At 41.7% G+C, this 23,376-nt stretch overlaps 1 protein-coding gene across 1 annotated transcript; it reads left to right on the forward strand.

The window, feature by feature from the left end:
* The first annotated feature begins 8,201 nt into the window (after window positions 1–8,201).
* LOC139386041 (P2Y purinoceptor 2-like) lies at window positions 8,202–21,296 on the forward strand. The gene is made up of 3 exons (XM_071131453.1): window positions 8,202–8,414; window positions 17,188–18,057; window positions 20,097–21,296. The coding sequence occupies exons 2-3, from the start codon at window positions 17,206–17,208 to the stop codon at window positions 20,289–20,291; spliced, it is 1,047 nt and encodes a 348-aa protein (XP_070987554.1). The 5' UTR covers window positions 8,202–8,414; window positions 17,188–17,205; the 3' UTR covers window positions 20,292–21,296.
* Window positions 21,297–23,376: the final 2,080 nt, after the last annotated feature.

Here is a 23,376-nt window from a genome sequence, read left to right on the forward strand (position 1 = left end):
CCCTTTCCCACCTGGACAAAAGGAACACCTACGTGAAAATGCTATTCATTGACAGCTACAGCTCAGCGCTCAACATCATAGTGCACTCAAAGCTCATCAATAAGCTAAGGACCCTGGGACTAAATACGTCCCCCTGCAACTGAATCCTGGACTTCCTGACAGGCCACCCCCAGGTGGTAAGGGTAGGTAACAACAAATCCGCAATTCTGATCCTCAACACAGGGGCCCCTCAAGGGTGCATGCTCAGTCCCATCCCGTACTCCCTGTTCACTCATGACTGCACGGCCAGGCACAACTCCAACACGATCATTAAGTTTGCCGATGACACAACAGTGGTAGGCCTGATCACAGACAACGACGAGACATCATATGGGGAGGGGGTCAGAGGCCTGGCCGTGTTGTGCCATGACAACAACCTCTCCCTAAACCTGATCAAGACAAAGGAGATGATTATGGACTACAGGAAAAGGAGGACTGAGCACTCCCCCATTCTCATCAGCGGGGCTGTAGTGGAGCAGGTTGAGAGCTTCAAGTTTGTTTGTGTCCACATCACCAACAAACTAACATGGTCCAAACACACCATGACAGTCGTGAAGAGGGCACGACAAAACCTATTCCCCTTCAGGAGACTGAAAATATTTGGCATGGGTCCTCAGATCCTCAAAAGGTTCTACAGCTGCACCATCGAGAGCATCCTGACTGGTTGCATTACTGCCTGGTACGGCAATTGCTCGGCCTACGACCACAAGGCACTACAGAGGGTAGTACGTACGGCCCAGTACATCACTGGGGCCAAGCTTCCTGCCATCCAGGACTTCTATACCACGCAGTGTCAGAGGAAGACCCTAAATATGGTCAAAAACTCCAGCCATCCTAGTCATAGACTGTTCTCTCTGCTACCGCACTGCAATTGGTACCCGAGTGCCAAGTCTAGGTCCAAGAAGCTTCTAAACAGCTTCTACCCCTAAGCCATAAAACTCCTGAACATCTAGTCAAATGGCTATTTGCAATGCCCCCCCCCCACACACTCTTTTACGACGCTGCTACTCTGTTATTATCTATGCATAACCATTTTAATAACTCTACCTACATGTACTTATTACCTCAATTACCTCGACTAAACGGTGCCCCGTACATTGACTCTCTACCAGTACACCCCCCCTGTATATAGTCTCGTTATTGTTATTTTACTGCTGCTCTTTAATTACTTGTTCCTTTTTATTTCTTATTCTTATTCATATATTTTTTTTAAATGCATTGTTGGTTAGGGGCTCGTAAGTAAACATTTCACTGTAAGGTGACCTGTTGTGTTCGTAGCATGTGACTAATACAGTTTGATTTAAATTGATTTGACTCGTGAATTTGATTGAATATAGCTATGATCCCCTTATACATTTCTTAATGTAATGACATGAAAAACATTGTCAGATTACTATCAATGACTTCTCAACAGCTGTATAAAGTTGTCCAGTGTAGGATATCCTCACTGGTACCCCAGTGTATAGAAACATCCGTCTGTATGTGTGTTTGTAAAGTTGTCCAGTGTAGGATATCCTCTCTGGTACCCCAGTGTATAGAAACATCCGTCTATATGTGTGTTTGTAAAGGTGTTCAGGTGTCTCGTGTGCTCCTTACTGCAAAACCAATTGCCTTCTGGGACAAATAAAGTTGAAATTTGAACGTGAACAGGTGAGAGGGGTCTCCCTCACACCTCTATCCATGACAACTGGTTAATCATCCAGGTGGACCAGTGTGTTGACAGAGCTTTGCCCCAGAGCAGAGAGCAGGGAGCCGGCCTGCCGTTATGGTTATGGTTAAGTTCAAGGCAATCATTGTGTTTTTTTCACTGTGTTTTTGGAGCAGGTGAGACATTAATCCCACTTTCTCACCTCTCTCACCACCCACACAAGCCTCTATTCCACAGAGAGGGGGGGGGGGGGGGGGGGATGGCTGCCATCTGTCCGACTGTACTTTTATAAGATCTCATCATCTGTTCATTCAGGTTTTATGTGTGGTTTGGTTTTATGATTCTGCTTTTCGTCAGTCAGTCAGGTGAGTCTCAGCGTTGATGTTTATACCTGTGATCACAGGTTACAGTAACGTTTGTGTGTAGTGGGTGGTTGTAGTGTACAGTAGGTTATAGTAACGTTTGTGTGTAATGGGTGGTTGTACAGTAGGTTATAGTAATGTTTGTGTGTATTGGGGGGTTGTACAGTAGGTTATAGTAACGTTTGTGTGTAGTGGGTGGTTGTAGTGTACAGTAGGTTATAGTAACGTTTGTGTGTAGTGGGGGGTTGTAGTGTACAGTAGGTTATAGTAACGTTTGTGTGTAATGGGTGGTTGTACAGTAGGTTATAGTAATGTTTGTGTGTATTGGGGGGTTGTACAGTAGGTTATAGTAACGTTTGTGTGTAGTGGGTGGTTGTAGTGTACAGTAGGTTATAGTAACGTTTGTGTGTAGTGGGGGGTTGTAGTGTACAGTAGGTTATAGTAACGTTTGTGTGTATTGGGGGGTTGTACAGTAGGTTATAGTAACGTTTGTGTGTAATGGGGGGTTGTAGTGTACAGTAGGTTATAGTAACGTTTGTGTGTATTGGGGGGTTGTACAGTAGATTATAGTAATGTTTGTGTGTAGTGGGGGGTTGTACAGTAGGTTACAGTAATGTTTGTGTGTAATGGGGGGTTGTAGTGTACAGTAGGTTTTAGTAATGTTTGTGTGTAATGGGGGGTTGTAGTGTACAGTAGGTTATAGTAATGTTTGTGTGTAATGGGGGGTTGTAGTGTACAGTAGGTTATAGTAATGTTTGTGTGTAATGGGGGGTTGTAGTGTACAGTAGGTTATAGTAATGTTTGTGTGTATTGGGGGGTTGTAGTGTATAGTAGGTTATAGTAATGTTTGTGTGTAATGGGGGGTTGTAGTGTACAGTAGGTTATAGTAACGTTTGTGTGTAATGGGGGGTTGTAGTGTACAGTAGGTTACAGTAATGTTTGTGTGTAATGGGGGGTTGTAGTGTACAGTAGGTTATAGTAACGTTTGTGTGTAATGGGGGGTTGTAGTGTACAGTAGGTTACAGTAATGTTTGTGTGTAATGGGGGGTTGTACAGTAGGTTATAGTAATGTTTGTGTGTAGTGGGGGGTTGTAGTGTACAGTAGGTTATAGTAATGTTTGTGTGTAATGGGGGGTTGTACAGTAGGTTATAGTAATGTTTGTGTGTAGTGGGGGGTTGTAGTGTACAGTAGGTTATAGTAATGTTTGTGTGTAATGGGGGGGTTGTAGTGTACAGTAGGTTATAGTAACGTTTGTGTGTAATGGGGGGTTGTAGTGTACAGTAGGTTATAGTAACGTTTGTGTGTAATGGGGGGTTGTAGTGTACAGTAGGTTATAGTAACGTTTGTGTGTAATGGGGGGTTGTAGTGTACAGTAGGTTACAGTAATGTTTGTGTGTAATGGGGGGTTGTAGTGTACAGTAGGTTACAGTAATGTTTGTGTGTAATGGGGGGTTGTAGTGTACAGTAGGTTATAGTAATGTTTGTGTGTAATGGGGGTTGTAGTGTACAGTAGGTTATAGTAACGTTTGTGTGTACTGGGGGGTTGTAGTGTACAGTAGGTTATAGTAATGTTTGTGTGTAATGGGGGGTTGTACAGTAGGTTATAGTAATGTTTGTGTGTAATGGGGGGTTGTAGTGTACAGTAGGTTACAGTAATGTTTGTGTGTAATGGGGGGTTGTAGTGTACAGTAGGTTACAGTAATGTTTGTGTGTATTGGGGGGTTGTACAGTAGGTTACAGTAACGTTTGTGTGTATTGGGGGGTTGTACAGTAGGTTACAGTAACGTTTGTGTGTAGTGGGGGGTTGTAGTGTACAGTAGGTTATAGTAACGTTTGTGTGTAATGGGGGGGTTGTACAGTAGGTTATAGTAATATTTGTGTGTATTGGGGGGTTGTAGTGTACAGTAGGTTACAGTAATGTTTGTGTAATGGATGGTTTTACAGTAGATTATAGTAATGTTTGTGTGTAGTGGGGGGTTGTACAGTAGGTTACAGTAATGTTTGTGTGTAATGGGGGGGTTGTAGTGTACAGTAGGTTATAGTAACGTTTGTGTGTAATGGGGGGTTGTAGTGTACAGTAGGTTATAGTAACGTTTGTGTGTAATGGGGGGTTGTAGTGTACAGTAGGTTATAGTAACGTTTGTGTGTAATGGGGGGTTGTACAGTAGGTTATAGTAACGTTTGTGTGTATTGGGGGGTTGTAGTGTACAGTAGGTTATAGTAATGTTTGTGTGTATTGGGGGGTTGTAGTGTACAGTAGGTTATAGTAATGTTTGTGTGTAGTGGGGGGTTGTAGTGTACAGTAGGTTATAGTAATGTTTGTGTGTAGTGGGGGGTTGTACAGTAGGTTACAGTAATGTTTGTGTGTAATGGGGGGGTTGTAGTGTACAGTAGGTTATAGTAATGTTTGTGTGTAATGGGGGGTTGTAGTGTACAGTAGGTTATAGTAACGTTTGTGTGTAATGGGGGTTGTAGTGTACAGTAGGTTATAGTAACGTTTGTGTGTAATGGGGGGTTGTACAGTAGGTTATAGTAATGTTTGTGTGTATTGGGGGGTTGTAGTGTACAGTAGGTTATAGTAATGTTTGTGTGTAGTGGGGGGTTGTAGTGTACAGTAGGTTATAGTAATGTTTGTGTGTAATGGGGGGTTGTAGTGTACAGTAGGTTATAGTAATGTTTGTGTGTAGTGGGGGGTTGTAGTGTACAGTAGGTTATAGTAATGTTTGTGTGTAATGGGGGGTTGTAGTGTATAGTAGGTTACAGTAATGTTTGTGTGTAATGGGGGGTTGTACAGTAGGTTATAGTAATGTTTGTGTGTAATGGGGGGTTGTAGAGTATAGTAGGTTATAGTAATGTTTGTGTGTAATGGGGGGTTGTAGTGTACAGTAGGTTACAGTAATGTTTGTGTGTAATGGGGGGTTGTAGTGTACAGTAGGTTATAGTAATGTTTGTGTGTATTGGGGGGTTGTACAGTAGGTTACAGTAATGTTTGTGTGTAATGGGGGGTTGTGGTGGATTGGGGAAGGGTGGGGGAGTGAAAAAGGTTGAACGGTGCAACATTTGGGTCATTGTACATTTGTCAATTTACTTCCACATAAAAGCCTAAAGAGATTTGTGCCCCTGTCCTTGTCCCTGCCCCTGCCCCTGTCCCTGTCCTGTCCCTGTCCCCGTCCCCGTCCCCGTCCCCGTCCCTGCCCCTGTCCCTGTCCCTGCCCCTGTCCCTGCCCCTGTCCCTTACCCTGCCCCTGTCCCTGTCCCTGTCCCTGCCCCTGCCCCTGCCCCTGCCCCTGTCCCTGCTCATGTGTGTGTCAGATGTGGAGAGTAGTTATGTGTACGTGAAATGGAGCAGTGTTTTCCAAATGGTTGTGATTGATTTCTTGTGGGTCGCAGCCTACTGTAGGTTGTGATTGATTCCTTGTGGGTCGCAGCCTACTGTAGGTTGTGATTGATTCCTTGTGGGTCGCAGCCTACTGTAGGTTGTGATTGATTCCTTGTGGGTCGCAGCCTACTGTAGGTTGTGATTGATTCCTTGTGGGTCGCAGCCTACTGTAGGTTGTGATTGATTCCTTGTGGGTCGCAGCCTACTGTAGGTTGTGATTGATTCCTTGTGGGTCGCAGCCTACTGTAGGTTGTGATTGATTCCTTGTGGGTCGCAGCCTACTGTAGGTTGTGATTGATTCCTTGTGGGTCGCAGCCTACTGTAGGTTGTGATTGATTCCTTGTGGGTCGCAGCCTACTGTAGGTTGTGATTGATTTCTGAGGGGTCTGGCTTGAAACTGGATCCTGGCAAAAACATGTTTTTTATTTACTGGATGTGTCACAATAACTAAAACAAACTTCAGGTAGGTTATCACTGACCTCATAGTGAGAAAGCATCCCTCCCCTCAGACACACACATGCACACACACACACACACACACACAAACACACACCGTCATTCAAGATCCACGGCTACAGATGTTATTTTACCCCAGTGAAATTCCCCTCAATCCTTTATTATTCATACTTCTCTGTCTGTTGAACTGTCTATCTGTTGAACTGTCTGTCTGTTGAACTGTCTGTCTGTTGAGCTGTCTGTTGAGCTGTCTGTCTGTTGAGCTGTCTGTCTGTTGAACTGTCTGTCTGTTGAACTGTCTGTCTGTTGAACTGTCTGTTGAGCTGCCTGTCTGTTGAACTGTCTGTCTGTTGAACTGTCTGTCTGTTGAGCTGTCTGTCTGTTGAGCTGTCTGTCTGTTGAACTGTCTGTCTGTTGAACTGTCTGTTGAGCTGTCTGTCTGTTGAACTGTCTGTCTGTTGAACTGTGTCTGTTGAACTGTCTGTCTGTTGAACTGTGTCTGTTGAACTGTCTGTTGAGCTGTCTGTCTGTTGAACTGTCTGTCTGTTGAACTGTCTGTCTAACTGTCTGCCTGTTGAGCTGTCTGCCTGTTGAGCTGTCTGCCTGTTGAGCTGTCTGCCTGTTGAGCTGTCTGCCTGTTGAGCTGTCTGCCTGTTGAGCTGTCTGCCTGTTGAGCTGTCTGCCTGTTGAGCTGTGGACAGACAGACAGACAGACAGACAGTACCTACAGTTGAGATCTGTGAGAGAGGTTTCTTTTGTATTGACTTTAGACAAACAAGAAACATCAACTTGTATGATTATAGAGGTACAGGTACTGTACACATCTAGCAGATTCAACAGGGTGGGGGTAGTTAATATAATATTGTGAATATTAGTGATTACTAAAAAATGATAGTTAACAAAGCGTATCATATAAAACAATATAATTGCCATAATTGATACATTCACATGGATCATTAACCAAACAAAGTGAATAATGAGTTATTGAATCCGAAGGGGCAACTTGTACTTTCCAGAAGACTGAGCAGGTCATAGCTAAATACTGAGCAGGTCATAGCTAAATACTGAGTGGGTCATAGCTAAATACTAAGCAGGTCATAGCTAAATACTGAGCGGGTCATAGCTAAATACTGAGTGGGTCATAGCTAAATACTAAGCAGGTCATAGCTAAATACTGAGCAGGGCCATAGCTAAATACTGAGCAGGTCATAGCTAAATACTGAGTGGGTCATAGCTAAATACTGAGCAGGTCATAGCTAAATACTAAGCAGGTCATAGCTAAATACTGAGCAGGGCATAGCTAAATACTAAGCAGGCCATAGCTAAATACTGAGCAGGTCATAGCTAAATACTGAGTGGGTCATAGCTAAATACTGAGCAGGTCATAGCTAAATACTAAGCAGGTCATAGCTAAATACTGAGCAGGGCATAGCTAAATACTAAGCAGGCCATAGCTAAATACTGAGCAGGTCATAGCTAAATACTGAGCAGGTCATAGCTAAATACTGAGCAGGTCATAGCTAAATACTGAGCGGGCCATAGCTAAATACTGAGCAGGTCATAGCTAAATACTGAGTGGGTCATAGCTAAACACTGAGCAGGCCATAGCTAAATACTGAGTGGGTCATAGCTAAATACTGAGCAGGCCATAGCTAAATACTGAGTGGGTCATAGCTAAATACTGAGTGGGTCATAGCTAAATACTGAGCAGGCCATAGCTAAATACTGAGCAGGCCATAGCTAAATACTGAGCAGGCCATAGATAAATACTGAGCAGGCCATAGCCAAATACTGAGCAGGCCATAGCTAAATACTGAGTGGGTCATAGCTAAATACTGAGCAGGCCATAGCTAAATACTGAGTGGGTCATAGCTAAATGTGTGTGTACAGTAGGTACATCTTGATCATGAGTTCCATCCCTGTGTGTGTGTGTACAGTAGGTACATCTTGATCATGAGTTCCATCCCTGTGTGTGTGTGTACAGTAGGTACATCTTGATCATGAGTTCCATCCCTGTGTGTGTGTGTGTGTAGAGTAGGTACATCTTGATCATGAGTTCCATCCCTGTGTGTGTGTGTAGAGTAGGTACATCTTGATCATGAGTCCCATCCCTGTGTGTGTGTACAGTAGGCACATCTTGATCATGAGTTCCATCCCTGTGTGTGTGTGTGTACAGTAGGCACATCTTGATCATTAGTTCCATCCCTGTGTGTGTGTACAGGCTGCAGCTTGCCAAACATGTTCACGCCTACTCAGGTTCAGCACCAAGCCAAATAACTGGACTGTCACACGCTCACACACGAGCATGGAGACACATTGTGTAAAGCATTCTGTGTATCTCCGAGAGGAAGACGCATTCAGAGATTTACAGTTAATTGGCCTAACCAGCAGATAGAGACAGGTCCAAGCTCTGCTAGCTGGAGTGGTGCATCAGTAATCCAGTTATGTTATAGTCTAGTACAGGAGTTGGACATAGTTGCTGTACATATCCGGAGTGTGTTCCTTCAAGACTGAACAGCGTTTCTCACTGTGAGTAACTAGTACTGGTAAAATGTGCAATGTTGCAGGACAGGAGAAGCTCTGACGTGTTCCTTCTGCAGTGTGTAGAAGCCTTTAAAAAAATGCATTGCTCTTCTTTCTGTAGAGAGAGAGAGAATGTATGCCAACTTAAACAACATTTTATGCAGGTTTTTCTCATTGAGATAACATCTCTTTTACAAGAGAGACCTGGTCCAATAGCAGACTCCAACTTGCTTATCTGTTAAAACGTATGGTGTAGCGTACACTCTTAGAAGAAAACCTATATAGACGTCTGTAACGCTGAACCTTTACTAGTCCTGTATTACTAGTCCTGTATTAACAGACCTTTACTAGTCCTGTATTACTAGTCCTGTATTAACAGACCTTTACAAGTCCTGTATTAACAGACCTTTACTAGTCCTGTATTACTAGTCCTGTATTACTAGTCCTGTATTACTAGTCCTGTATTAGCAGACCTTTACTAGTCCTGTATTAACAGACCTTTACTAGTCCTGTATTAACAGACCTTTACTAGTCCTGTATTAACAGACCTTTACTAGTCCTGTATTAACAGACCTTTACTAGTCCTGTATTACTAGTCCTGTATTAACAGACCTTTACTAGTCCTGTATTAACAGACCTTTACTAGTCCTGTATTACTAGGCCTGTATTACTGGTCCTGTATTAATAGTCCTGTATTACTAGTCCTGTATTACTAGTCCTGATTTACTAGTCCTGTATTACTAGTCCTGTATTAACAGACCTTTACTAGTCCTGTATTAACAGACCTTTACTAGTCCTGTATTAACAGACCTTTACTAGTCCTGTATTACAAGTCCTATATTAACAGACCTTTACTAGTCCTGTATTAACAGACCTTTACTAGTCCTGTATTAACAGACCTTTACTAGTCCTGTATTACTAGTCCTGTATTACTAGTCCTGTGTTACTAGTCCTGTATTAATAGACCTTTACTAGTCCTGTATTAACAGACCTTTACTAGTCCTGTATTAACATACCTTTACTAGTCCTGTATTACTAGTCCTGTATTAATAGACCTTTACTAGTCCTGTATTACAAGTCCTATATTAACAGACCTTTACTAGTCCTGTATTAACAGACCTTTACTAGTCCTGTATTAACAGACCTTTACTAGTCCTGTATTACTAGTCCTGTATTACTAGTCCTGTGTTACTAGTCCTGTATTACTAGTCCTGTGTTACTAGTCCTGTATTACTAGTCCTGTATTAACAGACCTTTACTAGTCCTGTATTAACAGACCTTTACTAGTCCTGTATTACTAGTCCTGTATTACTAGTCCTGTGTTACTAGTCCTGTATTACTAGTCCTGTATTACTAGTCCTGTATTAACAGACCTTTACTAGACCTTTACTAGTCCTGTATTAACAGACCTTTACTAGTCCTGTATTACTAGTCCTGTATTACTAGTCCTGTGTTACTAGTCCTGTATTACTAGTCCTGTATTACTAGTCCTGTATTAACAGACTTTTACTAGTCCTGTATTAACAGACCTTTACTAGTCCTGTATTACTAGTCCTGTATTAACAGACCTTTACTAGTCCTGTATTAACAGACCTTTACTAGTCCTGTATTACTAGTCCTGTATTAACAGACCTTTACTAGTCCTGTATTAACAGACCTGTATTACTAGTCCTGTATTAACAGACCTGTATTACTAGTCCTGTATTAACAGACCTGTATTACTAGTCCTGTATTAACAGACCTTTACTAGTCCTGTATTAACAGACCTTTACTAGTCCTGTATTAACAGACCTTTACTAGTCCTGTATTAACAGACCTTTACTAGTCCTGTATTAACAGACCTTTACTAGTCCTGTATTACTAGTCCTGTATTAATAGACCTTTACTAGTCCTGTATTAACAGACCTTTACTAGTCCTGTATTAACAGACCTTTACTAGTCCTGTATTACTAGTCCTGTATTACTAGTCCTGTATTAACAGAGCTTTACTAGTCCTGTATTAACAGAGCTTTACTAGTCCTGTATTAACAGACCTTTACTAGTCCTGTATTACTAGTCCTGTATTACTAGTCCTGTATTACTAGTCCTGTATTACTAGTCCTGTATTACTAGTCCTGTATTAACAGACCTTTACTAGTCCTGTATGAACAGACCTTTACTAGTCCTGTATTAACAGACCTTTACTAGTCCTGTATTAACAGACCTTTACTAGTCCTGTATTAATAGTCCTGTATTACTAGTCCTGTATTAATAGACCTTTACTAGTCCTGTATTAACAGACCTTTACTAGTCCTGTATTACTAGTCCTGTATTACTAGTCCTGTAATACTAGTCCTGAATTAACATACCTTTACTAGTCCTGTATTAACAGACCTTTACTAGTCCTGTATTAACAGACCTTTACTAGTCCTGTATTAACATACCTTTACTAGTCCTGTATTACTAGTCCTGTATTACTAGTCCTGTATTACTAGTCCTGTATTAACAGACCTTTACTAGTCCTGTATTAACAGACCTTTACTAGTCCTGTATTACTAGTCCTGTATTTCTAGTCCTGTATTAACAGACCTTTACTAGTCCTGTATTAACAGACCTTTACTAGTCCTGTATTACTAGTCCTGTATTAACAGACCTTTACTAGTCCTGTATTAACAGACCTGTATTACTAGTCCTGTATTACTTGTCCTGTATTAACAGGCCTTTACTAGTCCTGTATTACTAGTCCTGTATTACTAGTCCTGTATTACTAGTCCTGTATTACTAGTCCTGTATTAAAATACCTTTACTAGTCCTGTATTAACAGACCTTTACTAGTCCTGTATTACTAGTCCTGTATTAACAGGCCTTTACTAGTCCTGTATTACTAGTCCTGTATTAACAGACCTTTACTAGTCCTGTATTACTAGTCCTGTATTAACAGACCTTTACTAGTCCTGTATTAACAGACCTTTACTAGTCCTGTATTAACAGACCTTTACTAGTCCTGTATTAACAGACCTTTACTAGTCCTGTATTACTAGTCCTGTATTACTAGTCCTGTATTAATAGACCTTTACTAGTCCTGTATTAACAGACCTTTACTAGTCCTGTATTACTAGTCCTGTATTACTAGTCCTGTATTAACAGACCTTTACTAGTCCTGTATTACTAGTCCTGTATTAACAGACCTTTACTAGTCCTGTATTAACAGACCTTTACTAGTCCTGTATTACTAGTCCTGTATTACTAGTCCTGTATTAGCAGACCTTTACTAGTCCTGTATTAACAGACCTTTACTAGTCCTGTATTAACAGACCTTTACTAGTCCTGTATTAACAGACCTTTACTAGTCCTGTATTAGCAGACCTTTACTAGTCCTGTATTACTAGTCCTGTATTACTAGTCCTGTATTAAAAGACCTTTACTAGTCCTGTATTAACAGACCTTTACTAGTCCTGTATTACTAGGCCTGTATTACTGGTCCTGTATTAATAGTCCTGTATTACTAGTCCTGTATTACTAGTCCTGATTTACTAGTCCTGTATTACTAGTCCTGTATTAACAGACCTTTACTAGTCCTGTATTAACAGACCTTTACTAGTCCTGTATTAACAGACCTTTACTAGTCCTGTATTACTAGTCCTGTAAAAATAGACCTGTACTAGTCCTGTATTACAAGTCCTATATTAACAGACCTTTACTAGTCCTGTATTAACAGACCTTTACTAGTCCTGTATTAACAGACCTTTACTAGTCCTGTATTACTAGTCCTGTATTACTAGTCCTGTGTTACTAGTCCTGTATTAATAGACCTTTACTAGTCCTGTATTAACAGACCTTTACTAGTCCTGTATTAACATACCTTTACTAGTCCTGTATTACTAGTCCTGTATTAATAGACCTTTACTAGTCCTGTATTACAAGTCCTATATTAACAGACCTTTACTAGTCCTGTATTAACAGACCTTTACTAGTCCTGTATTAACAGACCTTTACTAGTCCTGTATTACTAGTCCTGTGTTACTAGTCCTGTATTACTAGTCCTGTGTTACTAGTCCTGTATTACTAGTCCTGTATTAACATACCTTTACTAGTCCTGTATTAACAGACCTTTACTAGTCCTGTATTACTAGTCCTGTATTACTAGTCCTGTGTTACTAGTCCTGTGTTACTAGTCCTGTATTACTAGTCCTGTATTAACAGACCTTTACTAGTCCTGTATTAACAGACCTTTACTAGTCCTGTATTAACAGACCTTTACTAGTCCTGTATTACTAGTCCTGTATTACTAGTCCTGTGTTACTAGTCCTGTATTACTAGTCCTGTATTACTAGTCCTGTATTAACAGACTTTTACTAGTCCTGTATTAACAGACCTTTACTAGTCCTGTATTACTAGTCCTGTATTAACAGACCTTTACTAGTCCTGTATTAACAGACCTTTACTAGTCCTGTATTACTAGTCCTGTATTAACAGACCTTTTCTAGTCCTGTATTAACAGACCTGTATTACTAGTCCTGTATTAACAGACCTTTACTAGTCCTGTATTAACATACCTTTACTAGTCCTGTATTAACAGACCTTTACTAGTCCTGTATTAACAGACCTTTACTAGTCCTGTATTAACAGACCTTTACTAGTCCTGTATTACTAGTCCTGTATTAATAGACCTTTACTAGTCCTGTATTAACAGACCTTTACTAGTCCTGTATTACTAGTCCTGTATTACTAGTCCTGTGTTACTAGTCCTGTATTAACAGAGCTTTACTAGTCCTGTATTAACAGACCTTTACTAGTCCTGTATTACTAGTCCTGTATTACTAGTCCTGTATTACTAGTCCTGTATTACTAGTCCTGTATTAACAGACCTTTACTAGTCCTGTATGAACAGACCTTTACTAGTCCTGTATTAACAGACCTTTACTAGTCCTGTATTAACAGACCTTTACTAGTCCTGTATTAATAGTCCTGTATTACTAGTCCTGTATTAATAGACCTTTACTAGTCCTGTATTAACAGACCTTTACTAGTCCTGTATTACTAGTCCTGTATTACTAGTCCTGTATTACTAGTCCTGAATTAACATACCTTTACTAGTCCTGTATTAACAGACCTTTACTAGTCCTGTATTAACAGACCTTTACTAGTCCTGTATTAACATACCTTTACTAGTCCTGTATTACTAGTCCTGTATTACTAGTCCTGTATTACTACATTAACAGACCTTTACTAGTCCTGTATTAACAGACCTTTACTAGTCCTGTATTACTAGTCCTGTATTTCTAGTCCTGTATTAACAGACCTTTACTAGTCCTGTATTAACAGACCTTTACTAGTCCTGTATTACTAGTCCTGTATTAACAGACCTTTACTAGTCCTGTATTAACAGACCTGTATTACTAGTCCTGTATTACTTGTCCTGTATTAACAGGCCTTTACTAGTCCTGTATTACTAGTCCTGTATTACTAGCCCTGTATTACTAGTCCTGTATTACTAGTCCTGTATTAAAATACCTTTACTAGTCCTGTATTAACAGACCTTTACTAGTCCTGTATTACTAGTCCTGTATTAACAGGCCTTTACTAGTCCTGTATTACTAGTCCTGTATTAACAGACCTTTACTAGTCCTGTATTACTAGTCCTGTATTAACAGACCTTTACTAGTCCTGTATTACTAGTCCTGTATTAACAGACCTTTACTAGTCCTGTATTACTAGTCCTGTATTAACAGACCTTTACTAGTCCTGTATTAACAGACCTTTACTAGTCCTGTATTACTAGTCCTGTATTAATAGTCCTGTATTACTAGTCCTGTATTAATAGACCTTTACTAGTCCTGTATTAACAGACCTTTACTAGTCCTGTATTACTAGTCCTGTATTACTAGTCCTGTATTACTAGTCCTGAATTAACATACCTTTACTAGTCCTGTATTAACAGACCTTTACTATTCCTGTATTAACAGACCTTTACTAGTCCTGTATTAACAGACCTTTACTAGTCCTGTATTAACAGACCTTTACTAGTCCTGTATTAACATACCTTTACTAGTCCTGTATTACTAGTCCTGTATTACTAGTCCTGTATTACTAGTCCTGTATTAACAGACCTTTACTAGTCCTGTATTAACAGACCTTTACTAGTCCTGTATTACTAGTCCTGTATTTCTAGTCCTGTATTAACAGACCTTTACTAGTCCTGTATTAACAGACCTTTACTAGTCCTGTATTACTAGTCTTGTATTAACAGACCTTTACTAGTCCTGTATTAACAGACCTGTATTACTAGTCCTGTATTACTTGTCCTGTATTAACAGGCCTTTACTAGTCCTGTATTACTAGTCCTGTATTACTAGTCCTGTATTACTAGTCCTGTATTAAAATACCTTTACTAGTCCTGTATTAACAGACCTTTACTAGTCCTGTATTACTAGTCCTGTATTAACAGGCCTTTACTAGTCCTGTATTACTAGTCCTGTATTAACAGACCTTTACTAGTCCTGTATTACTAGTCCTGTATTAACAGACCTTTACTAGTCCTGTATTACTAGTCCTGTATTAACAGACCTTTACTAGTCCTGTATTACTAGTCCTGTATTAACAGACCTTTACTAGTCCTGTATTACTAGTCCTGTATTAACAGACCTTTACTAGTCCTGTATTAACAGACCTTTACTAGTCCTGTATTACTAGTCCTGTATTACTAGTCCTGTATTAATAGACCTTTACTAGTCCTGTATTAACAGACCTTTACTAGTCCTGTATTACTAGTCCTGTATTACTAGTCCTGTATTAACAGACCTTTACTAGTCCTGTATTACTAGTCCTGTATTAACAGGCCTTTACTAGTCCTGTATTACTAGTCCTGTATTACTAGTCCTGTATTAACAGGCCTTTACTAGTCCTGTATTACTAGTCCTGTATTACTAGTCCTGTATTACTAGTCAGAGAATATTACCGTTTACAGGGAATGTATTCTTCCTTTACACGGTAATTCGGGGAAAAGGGGGCTGGATGGAACAAAGAAACAAAGAAAGTAAAAGTTACACACTTACTTATTCTTAACGCCACCTGGCGCGCGCTAACCACAATACAGGGGGTGGCCTGCCCAGGTCTTACCTAGTGGCATAGACAGAGTACGTTCTACGGGTACATGTATGGCCACAGGCCTCTTGCCTAAACACTCCCAAGGTGCCCCAGGGAACAAAAACTGAATAATTACTCATGTAAAGGGTACAATTTCACTAATCAAAAACACTGAGTCCTATTGGCACAGACATAACTCAGAAGTAGCGGCTACAAATACTTTCAACAAAACTGTCTCTGAGTCACAACCAACACAGGACATCCAGGAAGCTCTCTCTCCTAACAAAGGTACTCTGGCTTTTCAAGCTGCCGGCAGGAGTCGGTAATTGCCGACAGCTGTATCCCCTAACGAGAGGGCGGGATCAATGCTCCAATCTGCAATTTGGCTGACCAATCAGCTGCTTGGTGGAATCCAGGAAGCCATTTCCTGAAATACACACATACATATACACAAACCCACAACACAGAAACTGGGGAACGTAACAATGCATTCATGCTGATGTGTTGCTGTACCATGCCATGTGTATTTCTCTGTGTTATCATTAAGGTTGCAAAACTACCAAATTTACCAGAATCTTCAGTAATTGTGGTAATTAACAGAAAATCTATAGTAATCTATCGTAACTTTGGTATTTTATACTTGAATAACTTAAGAAAATGTATTCATATATAGTATTAATTTATTATATCTGTGTCCATATTGTTCATGAGTTTCTAGTAGACATAGCATATGGTTCAAGATAAAATGGCCTAATTAATGACATAAGCATCTAATCAACAATGGCATTATTTTTTTATTAACTCTGTAACTCTTCCAACTATTGACTTTATTCACAACTACCACCAGTTTGACACCAAAACATTGACAACAAATATATACTGGCATAGTCAAATAAATCAAAGTTTATCAAAAATAAATATGAAGGATATTTCATGCTGACACCCTATTGTTAAACAGCAGTGGTATTCACTAAGTTGACAGTTTATATTTAGGATGTTTTACAGTTTTGACATTGTATATCTTATTTTAAAATCATCTTATTTATTTATTTCATATATTTTACATAAAATCCTTGAAAGATATCAAAATTCTGGGAGTTTACTGGTAAACTTTGAACGTTTTCAGTAATATACCTTCCTTTTGCAACCTTAGTTATCATATCCTGTCACCATGCTCGGAACCTGTGAAAATAGGACAATAACTTCCTGATGAATCATTAACTTAAACGTTCAAAGTGCTCTCTGTGGGATCCAAACCTGTTGGAACAGCTATAACATCTATCACTATCTAAGGACAAAACATCCAACTTCCTCCACTCCATCCCTCTCTTAACTTGGACTCGTAAGGGGATTGAGGAAAGATACAAATGAAGGAATTATGGGTATTATGTCAAAATTAGCTTCTGCTTCCAGCATGTGCCTTCATGCATGCGTAGTTGTTGTGAATTTGATAGATTACTTGTTAGATATTACTGCATTGTCGGGAACTAGAAGCACAAGCATTTCGCTACACTCGCATTAACATCTGCTAACCATGTGTATGTGACCAATACAATTTGAAGTCAACAGAGACATTGGTACTCCTTTAGCTTTACTGTGGAGTGTTATACAAGTGGCTAGTACAGTTGATATTTACTATCACACTTGTCTTCTCTCTCTCATTCTGTATGTGGGTGTGTGGGCGCATATTAGTTAACTTCTGTATCCTCCTCAGATCTGTTTATGAACAAAAATGGCTACCTTCGCCAACCACTCAACAAATGAGAGCAGCGGGCACAGCTGGCGCTGTCAATTCAAGGAGGACTTCAAGTACATCCTGCTTCCTGTCAGCTACACTCTGGTCTTCGTGATTGGCCTAGCCCTGAATGTCACGGCCATGTACGTGATCCTGTTCCGTACAAAACGCTGGAAGCCCTCCACGGTGTACATGTTCAACCTGACAGTGTGCGACACCCTCTACATCCTCACCCTACCCTTCCTAATCTACTACTATGCCGACGAGAACGACTGGCCCTTCAGCGAGCCGTTCTGCAAACTCATCCGCTTCCTGTTCTACGCTAACCTCTACGGTTCCATCCTGTTCCTGTGCTGCATCAGCCTGCACCGCTTCCTGGGTGTGTGCTACCCGATGAGGTCACTGAGCTGGGTCAGCTCCCGGAGAGCCCGGCTGGTGTCTGTGGCGGTGTGGGCGTGTGTGTTGATGTGCCAGGCTCCCGTGCTCTACTTCTCACGCACCAGGGACGAGGGGACAGAGAGGGTGTGTTTCGACACGTCCAGTCCAGAGTTATTTCATGACTTCCTGGTGTACAGCTCGGTGGTGTCTGTCCTGATGTTTGCCTTCCCCTTCATGGTGGTGATGGTGTGCTATGGACTGATGGTGAGGAAGCTTCTGGAGCCCACCTGGGGGGCAGGAGGGAGCCAGTCGAGGGGAGTCGGGGGGCTCGCTGCTCATCGCTCCAAACACAAGTCTGTGAAGATGATAATCATCGTGTTAGCAGTGTTCATGCTGTGTTTCCTACCCTTCCACCTGACCAGAAGTCTGTACTACTCCCTCAGATACCTGGAGCAGATGGATCCCTCCCAGGTACAGTACCACAACCACTGGAAAACTATGCTTTTAAAGGCTCTGCCTGGCTTTACCTTTCACCCAGGATGCTGGACTCTGGCTCCAGGTAGCTCTCCCTGTCACCCAAGATGCAGGAGTCTGGCTCCAAGTAGCTCTCCCTGTCACCCAAGATGCAGGAGTCTGGCTCCAGGTAGTTCTCCCTTTCACCCAGGATGCAGGAGTCTGGCTCCAGGTAGCTCTCCCTGTCACCCAAGATGCAGGAGTCTGGCTCCAGGTAGCTCTCCCTGTCACCCAGGATGCAGGAGTCTGGCTCCAGGTAGCTCTCCCTTTCACCCAGGATGCTGGACTCTGGCTCCAGGTAGTTCTCCCTTTCACCCAGGATGCTGGACTCTGGCTCCAGGTAGTTCTCCCTTTCACCCAAGATGCAGGAGTCTGGCTCCAGGTAGCTCTCCCTGTCACCCAAGATGCAGGAGTCTAGCTCCAGGTAGCTCTCCCTGTCACCCAAGATGCAGGAGTCTGGCTCCAGGTAGCTCTCCCTGTCACCCAAGATGCAGGAGTCTGGCTCCAGGTAGTTCTCCCTTTCACCCAAGATGCAGGAGTCTGGCTCCAGGTAGCTCTCCCTGTCACCCAAGATGCAGGAGTCTGGCTCCAGGTAGCTCACCCTGTCACCCAAGATGCAGGAGTCTGGCTCCAGGTAGCTCACCCTGTCACCCAAGATGCAGGAGTCTGGCTCCAAGTAGCTCTCCCTGTCACCCAAGATGCAGGAGTCTGGCTCCAGGTAGCTCTCCCTGTCACCCAAGATGCAGGAGTCTGGCTCCAGGTAGCTCTCCCTGTCACCCAAGATGCAGGAGTCTGGCTCCAGGTAGCTCTCCCTGTCACCCAAGATGCAGGAGTCTGGCTCCAAGTAGCTCTCCCTGTCACCCAAGATGCAGGAGTCTGGCTCCAGGTAGCTCTCCCTGTCACCCAAGATGCAGGAGTCTAGGTCCAGGTAGCTCTCCCTGTCACCCAAGATGCAGGAGTCTGACTCCAGGTAGCTCTCCCTGTCACCCAAGATGCAGGAGTCTGGCTCCAGGTAGCTCTCCCTTTCACCCAAGATGCAGGAGTCTGGCTCCAGGTAGCTCTCCCTGTCACCCAAGATGCAGGAGTCTGGCTCCAGGTAGCTCTCCCTGTCACCCAAGATGCAGGAGTCTGGCTCCAGGTAGCTCTCCCTGTCACCCAAGATGCAGGAGTCTGGCTCCAGGTAGCTATCCCTGTCACCCAAGATGCTGGAGTCTGGCTCCAGGTAGCTCTCCCTGTCACCCAAGATGCAGGAGTCTGGCTCCAGGTAGCTCTCCCTGTCACCCAAGATGCTGGAGTTCCAGTTAGCTCAGGCTCAATTTAACCACTGCTATTATGATTGTTGTTGTTGATATTGTCATTATCCTTGTAAAGGCTGGGATTCAAAGGTCATTGACATTTAAATGTAATTTCCACTATGGGGACGACATCTGCAGCATTTAACTTAAGTATGATCTCTGTGAGCCCGGTAACATTGCCTTTAAAGAGCCACTGAACATACCGATTGGCACGTGAAGGAATCTAAGATAATTCAAGAAATCTGTCATCGATGCCACATAGGTTGTTTTTAAAGGGATGCCTCATAGGTCGTTTTCAAAGGGATGCCTCATAGGTTGTTTTCAAAGGGATACATCATAGGTTGTTTTCAAAAGGATGCCTCATAGGTCGTTTTCAAAGGGATACATCATAGGTTGTTTTCAAAGGGATGCCTCATAGGTTGTTTTCAAAGGGATACATCATAGGTCGTTTTCAAAGGGATGCCTCATAGGTCGTTTTCAAAGGGATACATCATAGGTTGTTTTCAAAGGGATGCCTCATAGATTGTTTTCAAAGGGATGCCTCATAGGTTGTTTTCAAAGGGATACATCATAGGTTGTTTTCAAAGGGATTTGCTGCTTTTTAAAGGCAGTTGCTCTTTAAAAGGCACATTGTCAACAGAATTATAAGGGTTGAATCCCAGCCTTAATGTTTAAATCATTAGAGTTTTTATTCATCCCCAGGTGAGCTGTGAGCTGCTGAAGGTGTCCAGCATGGCCTATAAGGTGACACGCCCCCTGGCCAGCGCCAACAGCTGTGTGGATCCCATCCTCTACTTCATGGCTGGACAGGGTTTCCGTAGAAACTTCACTAACAGAAGCAGGGCATCACAAATGAAACCAGGAAGCGTGACGGCGGCACTCTCGACGCAGCTCTGACCGACAGGAAGATCAATCTATTATCTGAATAGCTATGGAACACAGTGTGTATTCCATTGGAATGGAGAAAACACAGTTCGACAAAGACACTGGATGGATGATTTGACCCTGCTGGTCATTTATGAACATTTGAACATCTTGGCCATGTTCTGTTATAATCTCCACCCGGCACAGCCAGAAGAGGACTGGCCACCCCACATAGCCTGGTTCCTCTCTAGGTTTCTTCCTAGGTTTTGGCCTTTATAGGGAGTTTTTCCTAGCCACCGTGCTTCTACACCTGCATTGCTTGCTGTTTGGGGTTTTAGGCTGGGTTTCTGTACAGCACTTTGAGATATCAGCTGATGTAAGAAGGTCTATATAAACACATTTGATTTGATGACTGGCTCCTTTGAACTGAATAACATTATCTGATACGGATCGGATGACCCATAGAGATCCTACTATTCCTAATTCTATGGGATGACGACTGTTTGAAAGAGAATGAACAGTGTCAAACAAAGTGGGCATATTTTATTGAATGTTTTATCCCTGACTGGTAAATAACGGGAGATTGCACATACAATACAAATACCAGACTTATTACTTGAAAGTGAGAGGGGTATACAGTAACTCATTGATTGAAATCTGACTTAGCTTCCTTAGCTAACGGCAGAGAGAAATACACTGGTTGATGCTGACAGTGTAGAGAGCATATATGCTGTAAAAACATGATAGTGATGTTAGTGATATTCTAATCACTATTGTAATCACAATAGACAGTTATTATATCTTTAGGGGCCACTGATTGTAGTGTATCTAACAAACCTATCTTCAGAAATGCATACACCACACACAGACTGTAAGTCAGTCTGAAGAGGACCTCCTCTTGAGAGCTGTCAGAGAAAAAGGTTCAGGCCCAGGCATGACTTGGACAGGTTCTAGGGTGTGTCTGGAAAATCATGAATTAACATCCCAAAGACACACAGATGGTGCTGGATATAATCCAGAGAGTTTTATAGAAGCAACACAGGCTCACTGCTGGCACGACTACAAATTACAGAGAAAAAAACTCATGCTTAAACAAAGCTACCTGTAATTTACCAAAGTTACCAGAATCTTCAGTAATTTTGGAAATTAACAAAAAATCTATAGCAATCTATCATAACTTTGGTAATTTATACTTGAATAACTTAACATTTTTTACTCATATATAGTATAATTTTTTTATATACAGTACCAGTCAAAAGTATAGAACACCTACTCATTCCAGGGTTTTTCTTAATTTCTACTATTTTCTACAGGGTAGAATAATAGTGAAGACATCAAAACTATGAAATAACACAAATGGAATCATGTAGCAACCCAATTTTTTTTAAACAAATTAAACAAAATCCAACAAATCATGGCTGCTTTTCTGTCACTCTGCGGTACAACTCATCCCAAAACATCTCAAATTAGTTGAGGTCAGGTGATTGTGGAGGCCAGGACATCTGACGCAGCACTCCATCACTCTCCTTCTCAGTCAAATAGCCCTTACACAGTCTGGAGGTGTGTTGGGTAATTGTCCTGTTGAAGAACAAATGATAGTCCCACTAAGCGCAAACCAGATGGGATGGCGTATCACTGCAGAATGCTGTGGTAGCCATGCTGGGTAAGTGTGCCTTGAATTCTAAATAAATCACATACAGTGTCACCAGCAAAGGACCCCCACACCATCAGACCTCCTCCTCCATGCTTCACGGTGGGAACCACACTTGCGAAAGTCATCTGTTCACCTACTCTGCGTCTCACAAAGACACGGAGGTTGGAACCAAACATCTCAAATATGGACTCATCAGACCAAAGGACAGATTTCCACCTGTCTAATGTCCATTACTGATGTTTCTTGGCCCAAACAAGTATCTTCTTCTTATTGGTGTCCTTTAGTAGCGTTTTCTTTTCCAGCAATTCAACCACAAAGACCTGATTCACGCAGTCTCTGAACAGTTGATGTTGAGATGTGTCTGTTACTTGAACTCTGTGAAGCATTTATTTAGGCTGCAATTTCTGAGGTGCAGATAACTGTAATGAACTTATCCTCTGCAGCAGAGTGATTACACGTGGTCTGTGGTTTGAGGCCGGTTGGATGTACTGCCATATTCTCTAAAACCACATTGGAGAAAATATCATTAAATTCTATTGCAACAGCTCTGGTGGACATTCATGGTCAGCCTGCCAATTGCACGCTCCCTCAAAACTTGAGACATCAGTGACGTTGTGTTGTGTGACAAATTTGCACATTTTAGGGGGCCTTTTATTGTCTCTGCACAAGGTGCATCTGTGTAATGATCATGATGTTTGATCAGCTTCTTGATATGCCACACCTGTCAGGTGGATGGATTATCTTGGCAAAGGATAAATGCTCATTAACAGGTATGTCAATTTGTGCACAACATTTGAGAATGAAAGCTTTTTGCGCGTGTGGAACATTTCTGGTATCTTTTATTTCAGGTCATGAAATATGGGACCAACACTTTACGTGTTGCGTTTATATATTTGTTCAGTGTATTTAGTTGTGCGAAGATTTCCCATACTGCACTAGAGGGCACTAAAGGCTCACTTAACTTCCTGTCACCGTACTTAACATCCTGTCATCGTACTTAACATCCTGTCACCGTACTTAACATCCTGTCACCGTACTTAACATCCTGTCAATTTATTGTGCTGATAGTGGATCAATGTTTGTCGACATCATCCATGTCATAATCAATGTTTGTCGACATCATCCATGTCATAATCAATGTTTGTCGACATCATCCATGTCATAATCAATGTTTGTCGACATCATCCATGTCATAATCAATGTTTGTCGACATCATCCATGTCATAATCAATGTTTGTCGACATCATCCATGTCATAATCAATGTTTGTCGACAGCCTTTATTTTTAGGACCCTCATGTAGATTCACACGCGTGTTTACCGTGGGCTCATATAGATTCACACGCGTGTTTACCGTGGGCTCATATAGACTCACACGCGTGTTTACCGTGGGCTCATATAGACTCACACGCATGTTTACCGTGGGCTCATATAGACTCACATGCGTGTTTACCGTGGGTTCATAT

This window comes from Oncorhynchus clarkii, chromosome 27 (genome assembly GCF_045791955.1).
Source record: "Oncorhynchus clarkii lewisi isolate Uvic-CL-2024 chromosome 27, UVic_Ocla_1.0, whole genome shotgun sequence".
Lineage (NCBI taxonomy): Eukaryota > Metazoa > Chordata > Actinopteri > Salmoniformes > Salmonidae > Oncorhynchus > Oncorhynchus clarkii.